This window comes from Nomascus leucogenys, chromosome 8 (genome assembly GCF_006542625.1).
Source record: "Nomascus leucogenys isolate Asia chromosome 8, Asia_NLE_v1, whole genome shotgun sequence".
In the NCBI taxonomy this organism is placed as follows: Eukaryota; Metazoa; Chordata; class Mammalia; order Primates; family Hylobatidae; genus Nomascus; species Nomascus leucogenys.
In genome coordinates this window covers 11,454,527-11,468,051 of record NC_044388.1, presented here as the reverse complement: position 1 = coordinate 11,468,051, position 13,525 = coordinate 11,454,527, and the positions used below count along the sequence as shown (strand labels likewise).

The following is a 13,525-nucleotide window of genomic DNA, read 5'->3' as shown; positions in this document are numbered from 1 at the left end:
TGCCTGGCTAATTTTTGTATTTTTAGTAGAGACGGGGTTTCACCATGTTGGCCAGGCTGATCTCGAACTCCTAACCTCAGGTGATCTGCCCGCCTTGGCCTCCCAAACTGCTGGCATTACAGGCATGAGCCACGGCGCCTGGCCAGAAATTTGTTATTTAGAACGATGGAAACGGGTAGGAAAAAGAGCATATAGGGAAAAAGCTGTAAGTTTTAACTTTATGCATTGGGAAGGACATAAACACCGTCTACTTGTGAATAAGTAGTTTAGAAGAAACAATCTGTAAGGGCCCGGAAGACTTCCGGCCCTTTCCGCCTTTAACTGGACTACATTTCCCAGAGTGCTGCAAGAACTGGGCGTGACTCGGGAAATCCCTCCCAGCCACTTCCGGCGCAAGTGGCCTCTGATAATCATGGCGCCTCTCAGAACAACTGTGTTGTTGTGGAGCCTCTTGAGGAGTTCTCCGGGCGTGGAACGGGTGTGTTTCCGGGCTCGAATCCAGCTCTGGCACGGTGGCCTGCTCCAACCGCTACCTTGCTCTTTCGAGATGGGGCTGCCACACCGCCGTTTCAGCTCCGAGGCCGGTAAGTGACCTTCCGGACTTTCGCTGGGGTGTTCTTCTGGGAGACGTAGATCCTGTTTCTGGCAGGCGAAAACCACGCGGTAGCCCCTGCGACACGTATCCTAGCGCTTCCTCAGATTCAGCTGTCTTCCTTCTGTACCTGTAGAGTTTGTCATCACCTGCATATCTGTTCATTCGTTCACTCACTCAGCTACAGTGCCTGAGCTCCTTGCAGAGCACTGTTCTAAGCTCTGTGGGATATGGCAAACTAAGACTGACACAGACCTTTCCCTGTGGGAACTCATGTCCATGGGGAATTGGCAGTGCAGTGTGACCCGAGTTGTGATAGGGGACGCACACAGGAGAGGCACTCAAACTAGGGTGGAAGGTCAGGGAAGGGTTCCTGGCAAATATCACCAAAGCTGAGATCTGGTTAGCCATGCTAAGAAGAAAGCAAGAAGCTTCTCAAGCATAGAGCACAGTAGCAGATGTCCAGAAATGAGACTGAGCACAGATATTTGGGAGCCCATTTTGGAGGTAGGATTGATAAGGCTTGATTAAGGCTTTGGATATGAGTTTAAAGGGACAAATTAAGATGGTTTCTTAAGTTTTTGACTGGAATAGAGGGTTGTCCCATTTACCCCAAGATGGAGAAGATTAATTGTTGGAACCGTTATTTTGGGGGCGGGGTTAGTGCAGGAGTAGATGAGATCAGGAGATGGGAAAGGAGGCGGAATTAAACCTATTTGGGACACATTAAATTTGAGGTGACCTTGAGAGTCAACTCTTCAGTATGGAGTTAGATATAAAGTGAGGAACATCGGAGTAAAAATGGTAACTAAAGCTGAACGAATGGGTGAGACTGAGGAGAGAGTAGTGCTGAGCACTTGCTGTGTGCTGGATGCCCTGAGGAACCCTGGGTGCCAGAGATGAGTATAAGACAAGGTCTGGTCTTCATAGAGCACATCACTTAGTGAGAGACATAGTGTAAGGAAGCAGACCACCTTAACTTTTTTTCTAAATGAGGTTGGAAGCCATTCGTGAATTGTAAGCTTTGGAGTAATCTTGATTACATTTTAAAGCGATTACTCTGGTTGCTCTGTGGAGAATGATCTGTAGTGGGGCCAGAATGGAGAAAGGGAGGCTGATGCAAGAGATGAGGATGGCCTTGACTAGAGTAGTGGCAGTGGGAAATGGAGGATTAAAATGAGATTTATGAAGGCAAACAATCAGTATGTTCTCTGCCAGTGATTTTTTTTTTTTTTTTTTTTTGTAAAATTGGAATAATCTTAGTGTTTACCTCATGGGTTGTTGTGAGTATTAAATGGGCTGAATGTGTAAAGTACTTAGCTCAGTCAGTATTGGCATGTAGTAAATAGCTAATAAATGGTAGCTCTTATAATTACTGTTATTATTACTACAGCTATTTGATTACTGTTGTTGTTATTACTACTGCTATTGGCTAGATCTGGAGGATCAGGGAGAATTTAGGAATGGCTGTAAGATTTCTGGCCTATATGACCTACTGGATGGTGCTGAGATAGGGAACAGAAAATGCAGGTTTGAGACAAGGGAAAGTTGATGGGTTCTGACTTGGCAGTATTCAAGTACATGAGAGAGGTTGAGTAATTGGATGGAAAGTGATCTTGGCTGGAGATTCAGATTTTAGAGTTTCTGGCATATAAAGGTAATCGAAGTAATGGCAGGATAGGAGAAATCATCGAGTAAGAATCTGAGAAGGGAGAAAAGGACATCGTTCAGAATCTGTAGGGATACCAACATTTATAGGACTGGGAGAGGAAGAGGTGACTAGGAACAAATGGCTTTTTCTTTCTTTTTTGCTAATGGAAATGGAAGTAGAAGTTAGGCAAAGCAACAGGCAAACTGCATGAGGCAGAGCTAAGATTTGATTCTCCACTTATGTCAAAGGTTCTTCCATGATACCACACGGCCTCTTCAGTATCATGTCCAGTGAACCAAGCCTCTTTCCTAGCTGCAATCTCTTAGCCTAGACTTTCCCTCCCTTTTTTCTCTGCCGTGATGAGGCTCTTGGGACGCTTTCTTTGACCCCGTCATGCCCATCCCTAGTCCAGGCTATGCTTAGTTTCTTCCTCTGCAATCACCCAAGCCCCATACCTCTCCTGTATACCATACCTCTCACATTATGTCTTCCCCACATCTCCCACTTATACCGAGGAGCGCTATGATAAATTGGAAACCATCTAGGATCCAGAACCAGACAAACCTTGGTTTAAATTTTGACTGTATCACTTAATAGCTAGTTGTCTTTGGATAGGCTTCAGCATCCTCATTTATAAAATTGGGTTTATCAGTACCTATTTTGTGAGTGGTTATAAGCATTCCTGAAAATGTGTGTTATACCTGCCATATAGGAGACAACTCTGTAAGTGGCAGCAACCATTACAGTTATTACCTTAATTACTTTATTACTGTTACTTCCTCTAGTAGTCTGTCCTTTTGGCAGAGACCGAGTCTATCTCCTCATCATAATGAATGCTCAGTAAATCTTAAATGAAGAAATGAGTGAATGCATCTCATAGGTATTAGCATTTTGCAGTGCCAAGGTAGACATTGTGCTAATGCTTTTTATTGTTTACTTACTTTTCTATTCAGAGGTCTTGTTGGCTTGTCGTTTTTGTCAGCTTCTTATTTACTAAAGTCCATTTTAGCAGAATGTGGTAGCCCAGAGACCAAGAAACCTACATTTATGGATGAGGAAGTTCAAAGCTTACTCACGAAAATGACAGGCTTGAACTTGCAGAAGACTTTTAAGCCAGCTATACAAGAACTGAAGCCACCAACCTATAAGCTAATGACTCAGGCACAGTTGGAAGAGGTACGTGAATGCAGGAATATTGTTAGAATACCTTTCTTTAAGGAGTTAAACAACATTTCTAGAGGCCCCTCCAGATGCTTATAGCTATTCTTCCATAGGCACTAGTGAAAGGTAGTACCAGGCATAGAACTGAGAAAAGAAATGTGAGTAGGCAGCCAGAGAGGGGCAGGGAGCATGGCTGGAATTGAGCAGACTAGGGCATATGGATCAGGTCTGGGTGTTCAGAGAGTATCCTCTCTCCTCTCAAGCCAGCCTGAGCACCTTTCCTTTTTTCTGCCTGCTCCAGCTTCCTTCCTGGAGAAACATCTACTGTGATCTGCCTTGGGGCTGAAGCTTTGGGGAGATTGTGAGATCCTGCATGGAAACAGCATGTTTTCCAGGCACCAGTGTCCTCCTCAATATCATAGGTACTGAGTGCTGCGTGGAAAACGCTTTGACGTATGAATACGTAAAGCATTAATACTCGTCTTTCTGATCAAAAGTAATTTATAGTCAGCAAAATATATATCTCTCTCTCCAGTAGTAGATTACATGAAGAGTAAAAGTCCCCCTTTTCACCTCCTAGAGGTAACTGCTTTTAACAGTATGGCATGAAGCAGTGTAGTCAGTGGTTAAGAGAATGGGCTTTGAAGTTGGGTTGTCTAGGTTCAAATACCAGTGTTGCGATTTCCTAGCAATTTACTTAACATCTGTGTGCCTGTTTTTTCTTCTGTAAAATGGAGATGATAACAATTGTACCTAACTTATAAGGTAATTGAGGCCATTAAATGAGCCAAATACATTTAGACTATTTTAAAAATATCTGGCACATGGTAAGCACCCCAAAACTGCATTCTTTTATTCTGTTTCAAGCAGCTTTTGTAGCCTGGCTTTGTCTCAGAGCATGCCTTTGTGGTTTTGGTAATGGTTGAGCCTATAGCTGGTGGTCTCAGCCACATCGCAGAGGCGAAGGCCAGGGCTCACAAGTCCAAGTTTGGCTTTTTACTCACTGATTTGTGGCTACACCTTCTTTTCTTTGCAGTTTTTTGCATTTTTTATTAGTATCTGCTTTTGTCAGGTGATCCTTATATTATGTAACCTTGTGGCTTTCCTTAATAAATATTTTCTTTCATTAGGCTACAAGACAGGCAGTTGAGGCAGCTAAAGTACGATTAAAAATGCCACCAGTTCTGGAAGAGCGAGTACCAATAAATGATGTGTTAGCTGAAGATAAGATTTTGGAAGGAACAGAAACAACCAAATATGTGTTTACTGATATATCATATGGCATACCACACCGGGTGAGTATATGTCTAATTGCAAAATGATCTTTCTTTGAAATACCATGTGGAGAAGGGCTTGAGAGATGATGTGACCTGGCTGCCTCTGATGCGTCCAAACCAGATTTCTTCTGACTGGGTGAGATCTTTCTGGAAGATATACTATAAGAGGGATGAGAAATGCAGACCAGCCCCACATCATGATGTTACCATTTCTCGGCAGATAATAGGCACAGTATTTTCCAGATTCCAGATGTGTTGAGGCAGAACAAGGGGTACACAGATACAGACAGAAACCCATCCCAAACCACAAATGGACAAAAATCTATAAGGCAATGGAAGCAGGAGACTCTTTCTGCCTAAGTTAGACGGATTTCTTTAGCTGAAGCTTTTTGAGAAGATAGAATGTTTCTGTCTTATAAATTCCTTGATGATGCCAAGAAACTCAGACATCATAAAGGATTTTCGCTTTCCAGAATTTTCAGTAAGAATGACAGATGTTTCTCAGATAATTTTCAGGCATCACCACTTCTTCTGTTGTGATTGTTATTCTCTGGCTCCTCTTTACTTGATTGCAAATTTAAAAGAACACTCTGGCATTTTAGAAATATTTAAGTTTTGTATTTGAGCCTTTGCAAGTAAAGAATAAAAAGAGAATAGTTTACAATTCAGCCCACAAAATACATTAGAACACTATAGAATGCTGAGTTTGGGAGAAGGTTCAGTCCATATTAATCTTTTATTATACATGATTATGGTTAGAAAACGATTTGAGCTGTGTTCAACACCAGCCATCTGTATATTTGACATAATGAACATGAGTCACAGAGTTTCAATTTTAATTACAGTTTTTGTTTTGTGATGCTTTAATATATGTTTGCAGTGCTGTGAAGGCTGGTTGGGAAGCATTTTATAACTTGAAAGGGAGAAAGGAACTTGGAATTCAGGTTTCTCAAATTACCAAAATCCTTCTGAGGAAAAATTGTATTATGTTGGCGTGTGCTTTTTTTTTTTTGATTGACAGTGTTGATGGAAGTTTTAATTATGTTATCTTGAGAACACATTTAGAGACTCCTACACCTCTGAAAAGCTGAGAGTCAGTACCCTTTGGTTAATTTATACATTAACCAGGTGTGTATCAATTATCAGCAATGTTTAAAGCTCCATGCTTGCCACTCCCAGTATGGCAAAAAATTATAATCCACATTTCCTGCCCTTTTCCAGTTATATAACAATATCTGAGGGATGCCAAAAATCTTGTCCGGGGTAAATTTCCAGTTGAATGGTATAAAAAGTAGGTAGAATTTAGAGGAGGAAGTGATCCCATGGCCTGGGACTTGGCAGTTGGAAGATCGAAGTGACCAGAGACAGGTGGACCAGACAGCCTCTCAGACATGTTTATGTCTAATGCCAATATGAGAAATCATAGAAATGTAGAAGTAAGACTCCCCATTCTTGGGTTTGTTTCTTTTATCCCAAGGACTTTAAACATAGATCATAAAGTAGTAAAATCTGTTTTGATGAGACTTTGGGATAGAGAAATGAAAGTTTGGAAAGGTCGTAGCACTTCTTTCCTCTAAAATGGATATAGATGAATCTCAGCTTTTTTCGTATCAAACTCACGTTAGCACCATAGTTGGTACTTACTGAATACTTTCATTTTAGATTTCTGATTGTCAGATGCACAGCAGTGATTAGTGAACGAAATATCAAACCTTGCCAAGTCTTTGAGGTTTAAAATTATCATTGATCTCATATGCATGATTGCATTTTATATTGTTGATTGCAAATTATTCTTATAATGGCCTTAGTGGGACACAGGAACTAAAAATACGTCCTCACAAACGCATCCTTGATTATGTTTTTCTATTTTAGGAGCGTTTTATTGTCGTCAGAGAACCAAGTGGCACACTACGCAAAGCCTCTTGGGAAGAACGGGACCGAATGATACAAGTTTATTTCCCAAAAGAAGGTCGTAAAATTTTGACACCAATAATTTTCAAGGAAGAAAATCTTAGGGTAAGGGGACTTAGGTTTTATGTTTTAGAGCCAGTGGTGATTTGATTTATTTGTAGAACCAGTTGGCTTTGTGCCTTGATCCAGATAAACATTTCTAATGATAACTTGACTTTTTTTTTTTTTTTTTTTTGAGATGGAGTTTCGCTCCTTTTGCCCAGGCTGGAGTGCGGTGGCGGGATCTCAGCTCACTGCACCCTCCACCTTCCGGTTTCAAGCGATTCTCCTGCCTCAGCCTCCTAAGTAGCTGGGATTACAGGCGCCGGCCACCACTCCCGGCTAATTTTTGTATTTTTAGTAAGAGACGGGGTTTCACCATGTTGGCCAGGCTGGTCTCGAACTCCTGACCTTGTGATCCCCGCCCCCCGCAATCCAACTCCCAAAGTCCTGGGATTACAGGCGTGAGCCACCACGCCTGGCCGACTTCTTTCTTAATAGAATCCTCCTTACCACCTAAGATGGGTTGTACTAGGGTTCTCTCATAATTGGCTTAGCTGGAATTTGAATCTAGGTGTGACAATTACAAAGCCTGTATTATTTCTTTATGCTTCTTGAGGAGCACAGAGTGGCCAGTATGTGGGTGGGTAGGCCTGTCATGGCATCAGGACAGGTGCTGAACTTCAGTGTTCTCATGTGATGCTAACTCTGCTGTGTGGTTTTAGACTATGTATAGCCAGGACAGGCATGTTGATGTCCTCAATCTCTGCTTTGCCCAGTTTGAGCCAGATTCCACTGAGTATATCAAGGTGAGTATATTTTAGTTTCTAAAATATAGGCTTAAGTATGGTTATGAGTAAGATTTTTAATCTAGCTCAACGAATTTGGTTGTAAGTTTTGACACAGGGGAAAGGGAAGAGAAATACCTGAAAATCAAGTACAGATGTGTGCTAGATATATATTTTATAATGACAACAACCCTTGATTAAAGATGAGGGAATTTAAACTTGTAGAGTTAAGTAGCTTGCTGAAAGTTACATAACTACTAAGTGGTAGGGTTAGGACCCAAGTTTGATGACAAAGCCTATTCTCTTTTCAGTTTACCATATAGGAATCAAATTATTTACTAAAATTTTGCCAAAGTACAGTGTGTTTGTCTTACAGCTCAGTAAGTATTCATTAGTACCTACTGTGTGTAAGGTATTATCTTGGGTAGGATAGGTGATGCCATGAACTAGGATAGAGTATGCTGTGCCAAAGCCAGCAGCCCGGATATGGCTGTGGGGGAAGGTGCTAGTAAGTATACGAATAATTATCTCCTCAGGCCTAAAATGCTAGACACTAAGAGAAGATTACAAATTCTTTGAAGAAAGCCTTCATAGGGGTGTTAAGGAGGATTCTAGAAGTGCAGGAAATGTTGTGGCAGGTGGAGCTGGGTGAGGTGTTTCAGGTAGAGAAAACAGTATAAGTAACAGGCAGGAAAAAAGGAGGCTTGAGAAACGGACAGTGATCTGGTTTGCTTGTATATGTCATGTATATGTAGCGGAGTGATTAAAGATTAAGCTAGGAAGGTGGATGCAGCCACATCATAGGTCTGACCTCAGATGCTAGGCTGAGGAATCTGGAATTCAGTCAGCAGACCTTTGAAAGCCTTTTGAACAGAGGAATGCCCCCATCAGAACCTTCATTTAGGAAGGAGGACTGAAGGACTTTGAGTTAATAAGATGGAATGGGCTAGCTGGTAGAATAGGGTAGTTGATGGGGGGAGGGGTAGGGGAAAGGGAGAGTAGTGAAAAAATATTCTTGATTTCTTTTCTCCCATAGTGACCAAGAAGTGGGTGCTACATTATTTCCAGTGGTCTCTATATGCATAATCGGTGCTTAATACATTGTAGTTGGCCTGCCAAAAAGTACTTACTATGGCTATAAATGTTTGGTATCTTGCTCCAGGCTGCCACATACTTCTACAGTGCAGAAGGCACAGACTTGCTGTCATTTAGACAAATTCTTCTCTTTTTATTTTTTTAAAGACAGGGTCTTATTCTGTGGCCTACCATGCCCAGCTAATTTTCAAAAAAATTTTCCTAGAGATAAGGACTGCTCAAGCAGTCCTCCCACCTCAGCCTCCCAAAGTGTTGGGATTACAGGCATGAGCCACTGTGCCTGGCCAAAATTCTTTCTTAATAGAATCCTCCTTCCCACCTAAGGTGGCTTGTACTAGGAATGGTTTAAATCATACCAATTGGTTAATGATATAGAGGCAACTCTAAGTAGACCTGGTTTTACTTGCTTGGGCAGCACTCATGCTAATCAGTGTACGTTGAATAATGCTGCATACTTCTTTTTATTTTCATGTTTCTGAAGAGTTGCATTTTATGTGGCTAGGTTCATCACAAGACCTATGAAGATATAGATAAATGTGGAAAATATGACCTTTTACGTTCAACAAGATACTTTGGTGGAATGGTGTGGTATTTTGTAAATAATAAAAAGATTGATGGTTTGCTGATTGACCAGATTCAGAGAGATTTGTAAGTATGAGCTTAGTAAGTGACAGAATCATTCTTATTGCTCTAACAGTTCATCTGTATTTAAGCTATGGTATTTTTCCAGTGATAACAGTGTACTGTCTAGTGCTTGCTTACCTCAGTTTATGGATTTGTTCTTTTAGTATAACCTAGCTCTCCTAGTTTTTGCTTTCATATAAACAGTGTAAGTAGGCCACTTACTTTCTCTTGAAAGAGTAAGTGGCTTTGGGTCTGTACTGTAAACCCTCAATATTAACTTATCCTGAGCTCACCAATGCTCCTGGGTTGGTGAACTTGCCAGATACTGAAAGGGGGATTAAATAGGAAATGTAAAGAAGTAGAAATAAGCTCTGTGGTTATTTTCTGGTAGAACTATTTCTAGGGCTTTTCAGTAAACACCATCCTTTAACTTATGAAAATACTTTTGATGTCCCTTGCTTTTGCAAGATTTTTAAGGCATGAAAAAAGTTAGCTTCTTTTCAGAGTAGCATGAAACAAAAAATATCTGTTGTATTTTAGCATCAAGCTGGTGTGCTCCCAGGCTTCTAGCTGGAAATAATAATACAACTTGTGATAAAACTGAAGAGAAAATAGTTTTTGAGCATCTTTCTATCAGTTGATTTAGGAAGCCCAAAATGACAAGGAAGCAGCATGGCTGTAGTAAGAAAGTCAACTTTCCACAAAAAGCCCTTGCTGTACCCAAGTATGAACTACAAGACAGTTTTGAGATTATTGCCACCTTCAGACTGTTAGTTTTTGACTCTCAGAGTATCCTAACATGTAATACAAACCATAAACACAAAGGTAAGGCATGTGGAACTGAAAGTTCCACAGAACTTATTTTCAGAATACAATACAGCCCATACTTGGAAAAAGGGCATCATTTCTCATAGAAACAACATTCCTAATGACGATGATTTCCAGGCCAGCCCATTTCACCAGCATATGTAGTCTAATAAAAATCAGAGGGCAGAAATATACCTTCATACCCCATAATTGGGGGCTAGTGGTGATGGGGATGCTCAAGTGACTTGCCTTTATGTGCATTATCTCCTATGAATGAATTTTCCACTTACAAAGTTTCTTGAGTTTAATTGTTCTGAAATTGTTTTATTATTAAAACAGTATGTTCTTAACAAAAAATTAGAGCAACGCAGAAATGTTTGAAAATTAAAGTTATTAGGGTATATTAATGTATGATATAGTATTACTCATCACATGTAAGCTTTACATCTGAAGCAATTCATGCTTACTGGGAGGGAAGTTTGAGTACTTAGCTTTTCCTGCTATTCCTAGGTAAAGGCCCTCCTGTGGTCATTCTGAACAGGAGTGAGCTTACTGCAAATCACAGGCTGGACAGTAGAGGGTGCATATCCTCACTGAATGGAGCTCAGGCAAGAATTAGGATTCTGCACACATTTATTCCAGACCCAGGTCCCACTGTTGGTTTTTATATTATTTTAAAATCTTTTTGAAATATAATTTATTTGCTCTTTAAGTATGGGTGGGGCATTAAACTAAATTTAAATTGTTCTGTGAGGCACAGGCATTATACTTAAGCATGAACCTAATGGAGCCCTGAACATACCAACAGGTAGCAATCCAGTTAAGCTCTTTATAAGGCCACATGCCTAAGTTCCAAAAGGAATCTTAATTTTTTATTGAGGAGACATTTCGTTGCTACATTTAATGGACTTTGTTAGATTATAACAAGCACAATAGATTTATGATGAACATTTTTTATTTTTTTCCCCCTAAAAAGCTTTATGATACAAACAGTTCTGTTTTCCCAAGAGATGGCCTTTAGGGTAGATGAGCCTCGTATAAGCCCAGAGCATTTCTCTAAGGCTACCAAGGCTTGAGGAATTCTGTACTTACTCCCACTGTCACTCTGCTCTTCATCCCCCAGCTCAGGTAAGGGGAATGCAGGGAAGGCTGAAGAGTGCTAGCTGCGGAAGCACTGAATTAGGGTGTCCTCAGCTCTCCATTCCCAACTGGAAGCCAGTAGTTCACTTAGTGTATATAGCAGAGCCTCAAAAGCACAAGCATTTTGCGTGTCGTTTTTATATGCCCTCCAGCGATGAGATGGCAAACGGTGGGAAAGTGTCAGCTGTATGATTAGTGATTGTTTGGTTTTGCTAGGAAAGTTTTAATGTTGATAATAATTGTTTATACATTTCTGAGAAGTACAGACCAGAAGAATTGAATTCTTGTTCTTCTTCATAGGTAGTTGTGTGATGCTGAAGTTAGACAGATTGCTGATGTAGAACCCAATTTTCCTTTTTGTCTGATGTGTGTGTATAATTTCAAATTTGCTTCACTAGGATGCTATTTTACTAATGTGTTCCTGTGAATAGTCTGGTGGCCTGAAAGTCTTTCCTTGGAATCTTAGGGGGCCTCTTGTCGAGGCATTTGTCTCTGTTAGCAAATGTCACTTAGAGGCAAGTGACTTTGAGATCCCTGTGATCACCACCCTCCTGCTTATGTGGGATGAAGCTGTATTTCTGTCCTCTGAGTTGGATTAGACTATTACATGCTGGTGAAGTAAGCTGGCCTGGAAATTATCTACCATTAGGAATGTTGTTTCTGTGAGAAATGGTGCTCTTTTTCCAAAAAGAATATAGCCACATTTGGAATATATTCACTTTTCATAAATTGGACACTTCCTGCAGTGACTCCTGCCCTACCTGCCTCACGGAGTTGGTGTGAGGCCTAAATTAGTCAATTTTCCTGAAAATGCTTTTGAAAGTGTAAAACTGAATGTCCTTCCCCAATCCCCCCAGCCTGAGGAAAGTCTGAAATGTAATTTAGTTTGAAGTTGGCACACACCTTAATAGGACTGTGAATCAAATGAAGAAAACCCCTAGATAACATTAAACCCTTTCATTCTCAGAATCGATGATGCAACCAACTTGGTCCAGCTGTATCACATGCTCCATCCAGACGGCCAGTCAGCTCAAGAGGCCAAGGATCAGGCTGCTGAGGGAATACATTTAATCAAGGTAAAGTTTTTTTTTTCATATTGGTTGTTTGTGGTGGTAATTGAGCTGGGAAAAATTCAGAATTGGGTCATAATTAATGGTAACTAGACAGATTTGTGAATATGGGACATTTGTGGTTTTGAAAACATCAGTATGATTTGTCCCCATATTTCTTCAGCCTGGACAATAGAAACAGACAAGGGAGGGAGGTAGAGTGCAGTAAAGTAGGTTGAGTGATGCGGTGCTAGCAGCTGGAGTCCAGAGAAGTTCCGACAGTGCAGGGAGCAGCCCCTTTGTTCTTTGAAGCACTGGAAGGGCTGAGCTGCATCTGAGGTGTTCAAGCCACCAACAGAACAGGGTAGAGGACTAAGTGGCACATGTCCTCCAGAGCAGCTTCCTGTCTTTGTGTGGGCATATCACATCAGGGGAAATGGGCATGTGTCAAGAAGTGGAGAGTGTGATGCTTGTATATCATCAAGCCTTAGCTGTATTGTCATTTTGGAGTTGCACACCTCTCAAAACCGTGGGCTTATATACATTCATCTGTAAATGCTGAGAGTTGAGATGATATTTTCAGGAAGGGAAGGGGAGGAGTTTGTATAATTTCATCTCTTCTAATGCTCAGAATATACGTGGTTTTGTGGAACTGGCTTCTATCCTAGTAATACCGTTTGCATGCTGCAAAGCAATTGTAAGTCTTACTAAGGAAACAATGACCTGTGATGACATCCTAGGAAGAGTACAGAGAAACTACAGTACTGATTTTCTTTATGAACCTGATAAAGCACAATGTTTTTGGAGAAAATATTCTTTAAAGTGAAAACTTAGTTTGGTAACTCTTAGCCTCCAGATTTCTCTCTAACCTAATGGTTTTTGTTTTGATCTTGAAGGAAGTATTAATATTAATACAATGTCAGGGTCTTAATTGGATACTTCTGGTGTTTAGAATTAGTATTGCTTGAAATATGTTGGGTATTGTTTTTCTGTCCATGTGTGTTTATTATTGTATAATCGGGAAAAATTGTGAAATTTGAAAGACCTTTTTAAGTAGGACTCTTTGCTACTACAGAAATGCGAATGATGTCTTAAAACTGAAAAAGTTTATAAATAGCATATGTCCTATTGTTTTAAAACTTTTCTTTTTAATTTAAACAGATCTTTGCAAAAACAGAAGCACAGAAGGGAGCCTATATAGAACTAACACTGCAAACTTATCAAGAAGCACTCAGTCGCCATTCTGCAGCTTCCTAAAATATTTTTAAAATACATTTATTTTACTAAACACTGACTACATTTCTCTGTTAATATTGAGCTAAACGTTAAAAAATGGCCAGATTAAAAGGTATCAATTTGTAGTTCTCCCTACAAAGCAAAAATTACTACCC

At 40.4% G+C, this 13,525-nt stretch overlaps 1 protein-coding gene across 2 annotated transcripts in view; it reads left to right on the top strand.

Moving 5' to 3' along the window:
- The window catches only part of MRPS22 (mitochondrial ribosomal protein S22), a 338,889-nt gene extending 325,384 nt beyond the window's left edge, over positions 1 to 13,505 (top strand). Inside the window, exons 4-11 of one of the 2 annotated variants that reach the window (XM_030816746.1) lie at positions 340 to 584; positions 3,253 to 3,419; positions 4,535 to 4,699; positions 6,554 to 6,697; positions 7,357 to 7,440; positions 9,017 to 9,162; positions 12,053 to 12,161; positions 13,296 to 13,505. In XM_030816746.1, the coding sequence (XP_030672606.1) occupies positions 413 to 584; positions 3,253 to 3,419; positions 4,535 to 4,699; positions 6,554 to 6,697; positions 7,357 to 7,440; positions 9,017 to 9,162; positions 12,053 to 12,161; positions 13,296 to 13,391 (1,083 nt within the window). In that variant the 5' untranslated portion in view covers positions 340 to 412 and the 3' untranslated portion in view covers positions 13,392 to 13,505. Of the gene's footprint in view, positions 1 to 339; positions 585 to 3,252; positions 3,420 to 4,534; positions 4,700 to 6,553; positions 6,698 to 7,356; positions 7,441 to 9,016; positions 9,163 to 12,052; positions 12,162 to 13,295 lie in introns of those variants that run through there. The other variant, XM_030816747.1, reaches the window with a different exon arrangement.
- The last annotated feature ends 20 nt before the right edge of the window (positions 13,506 to 13,525 follow it).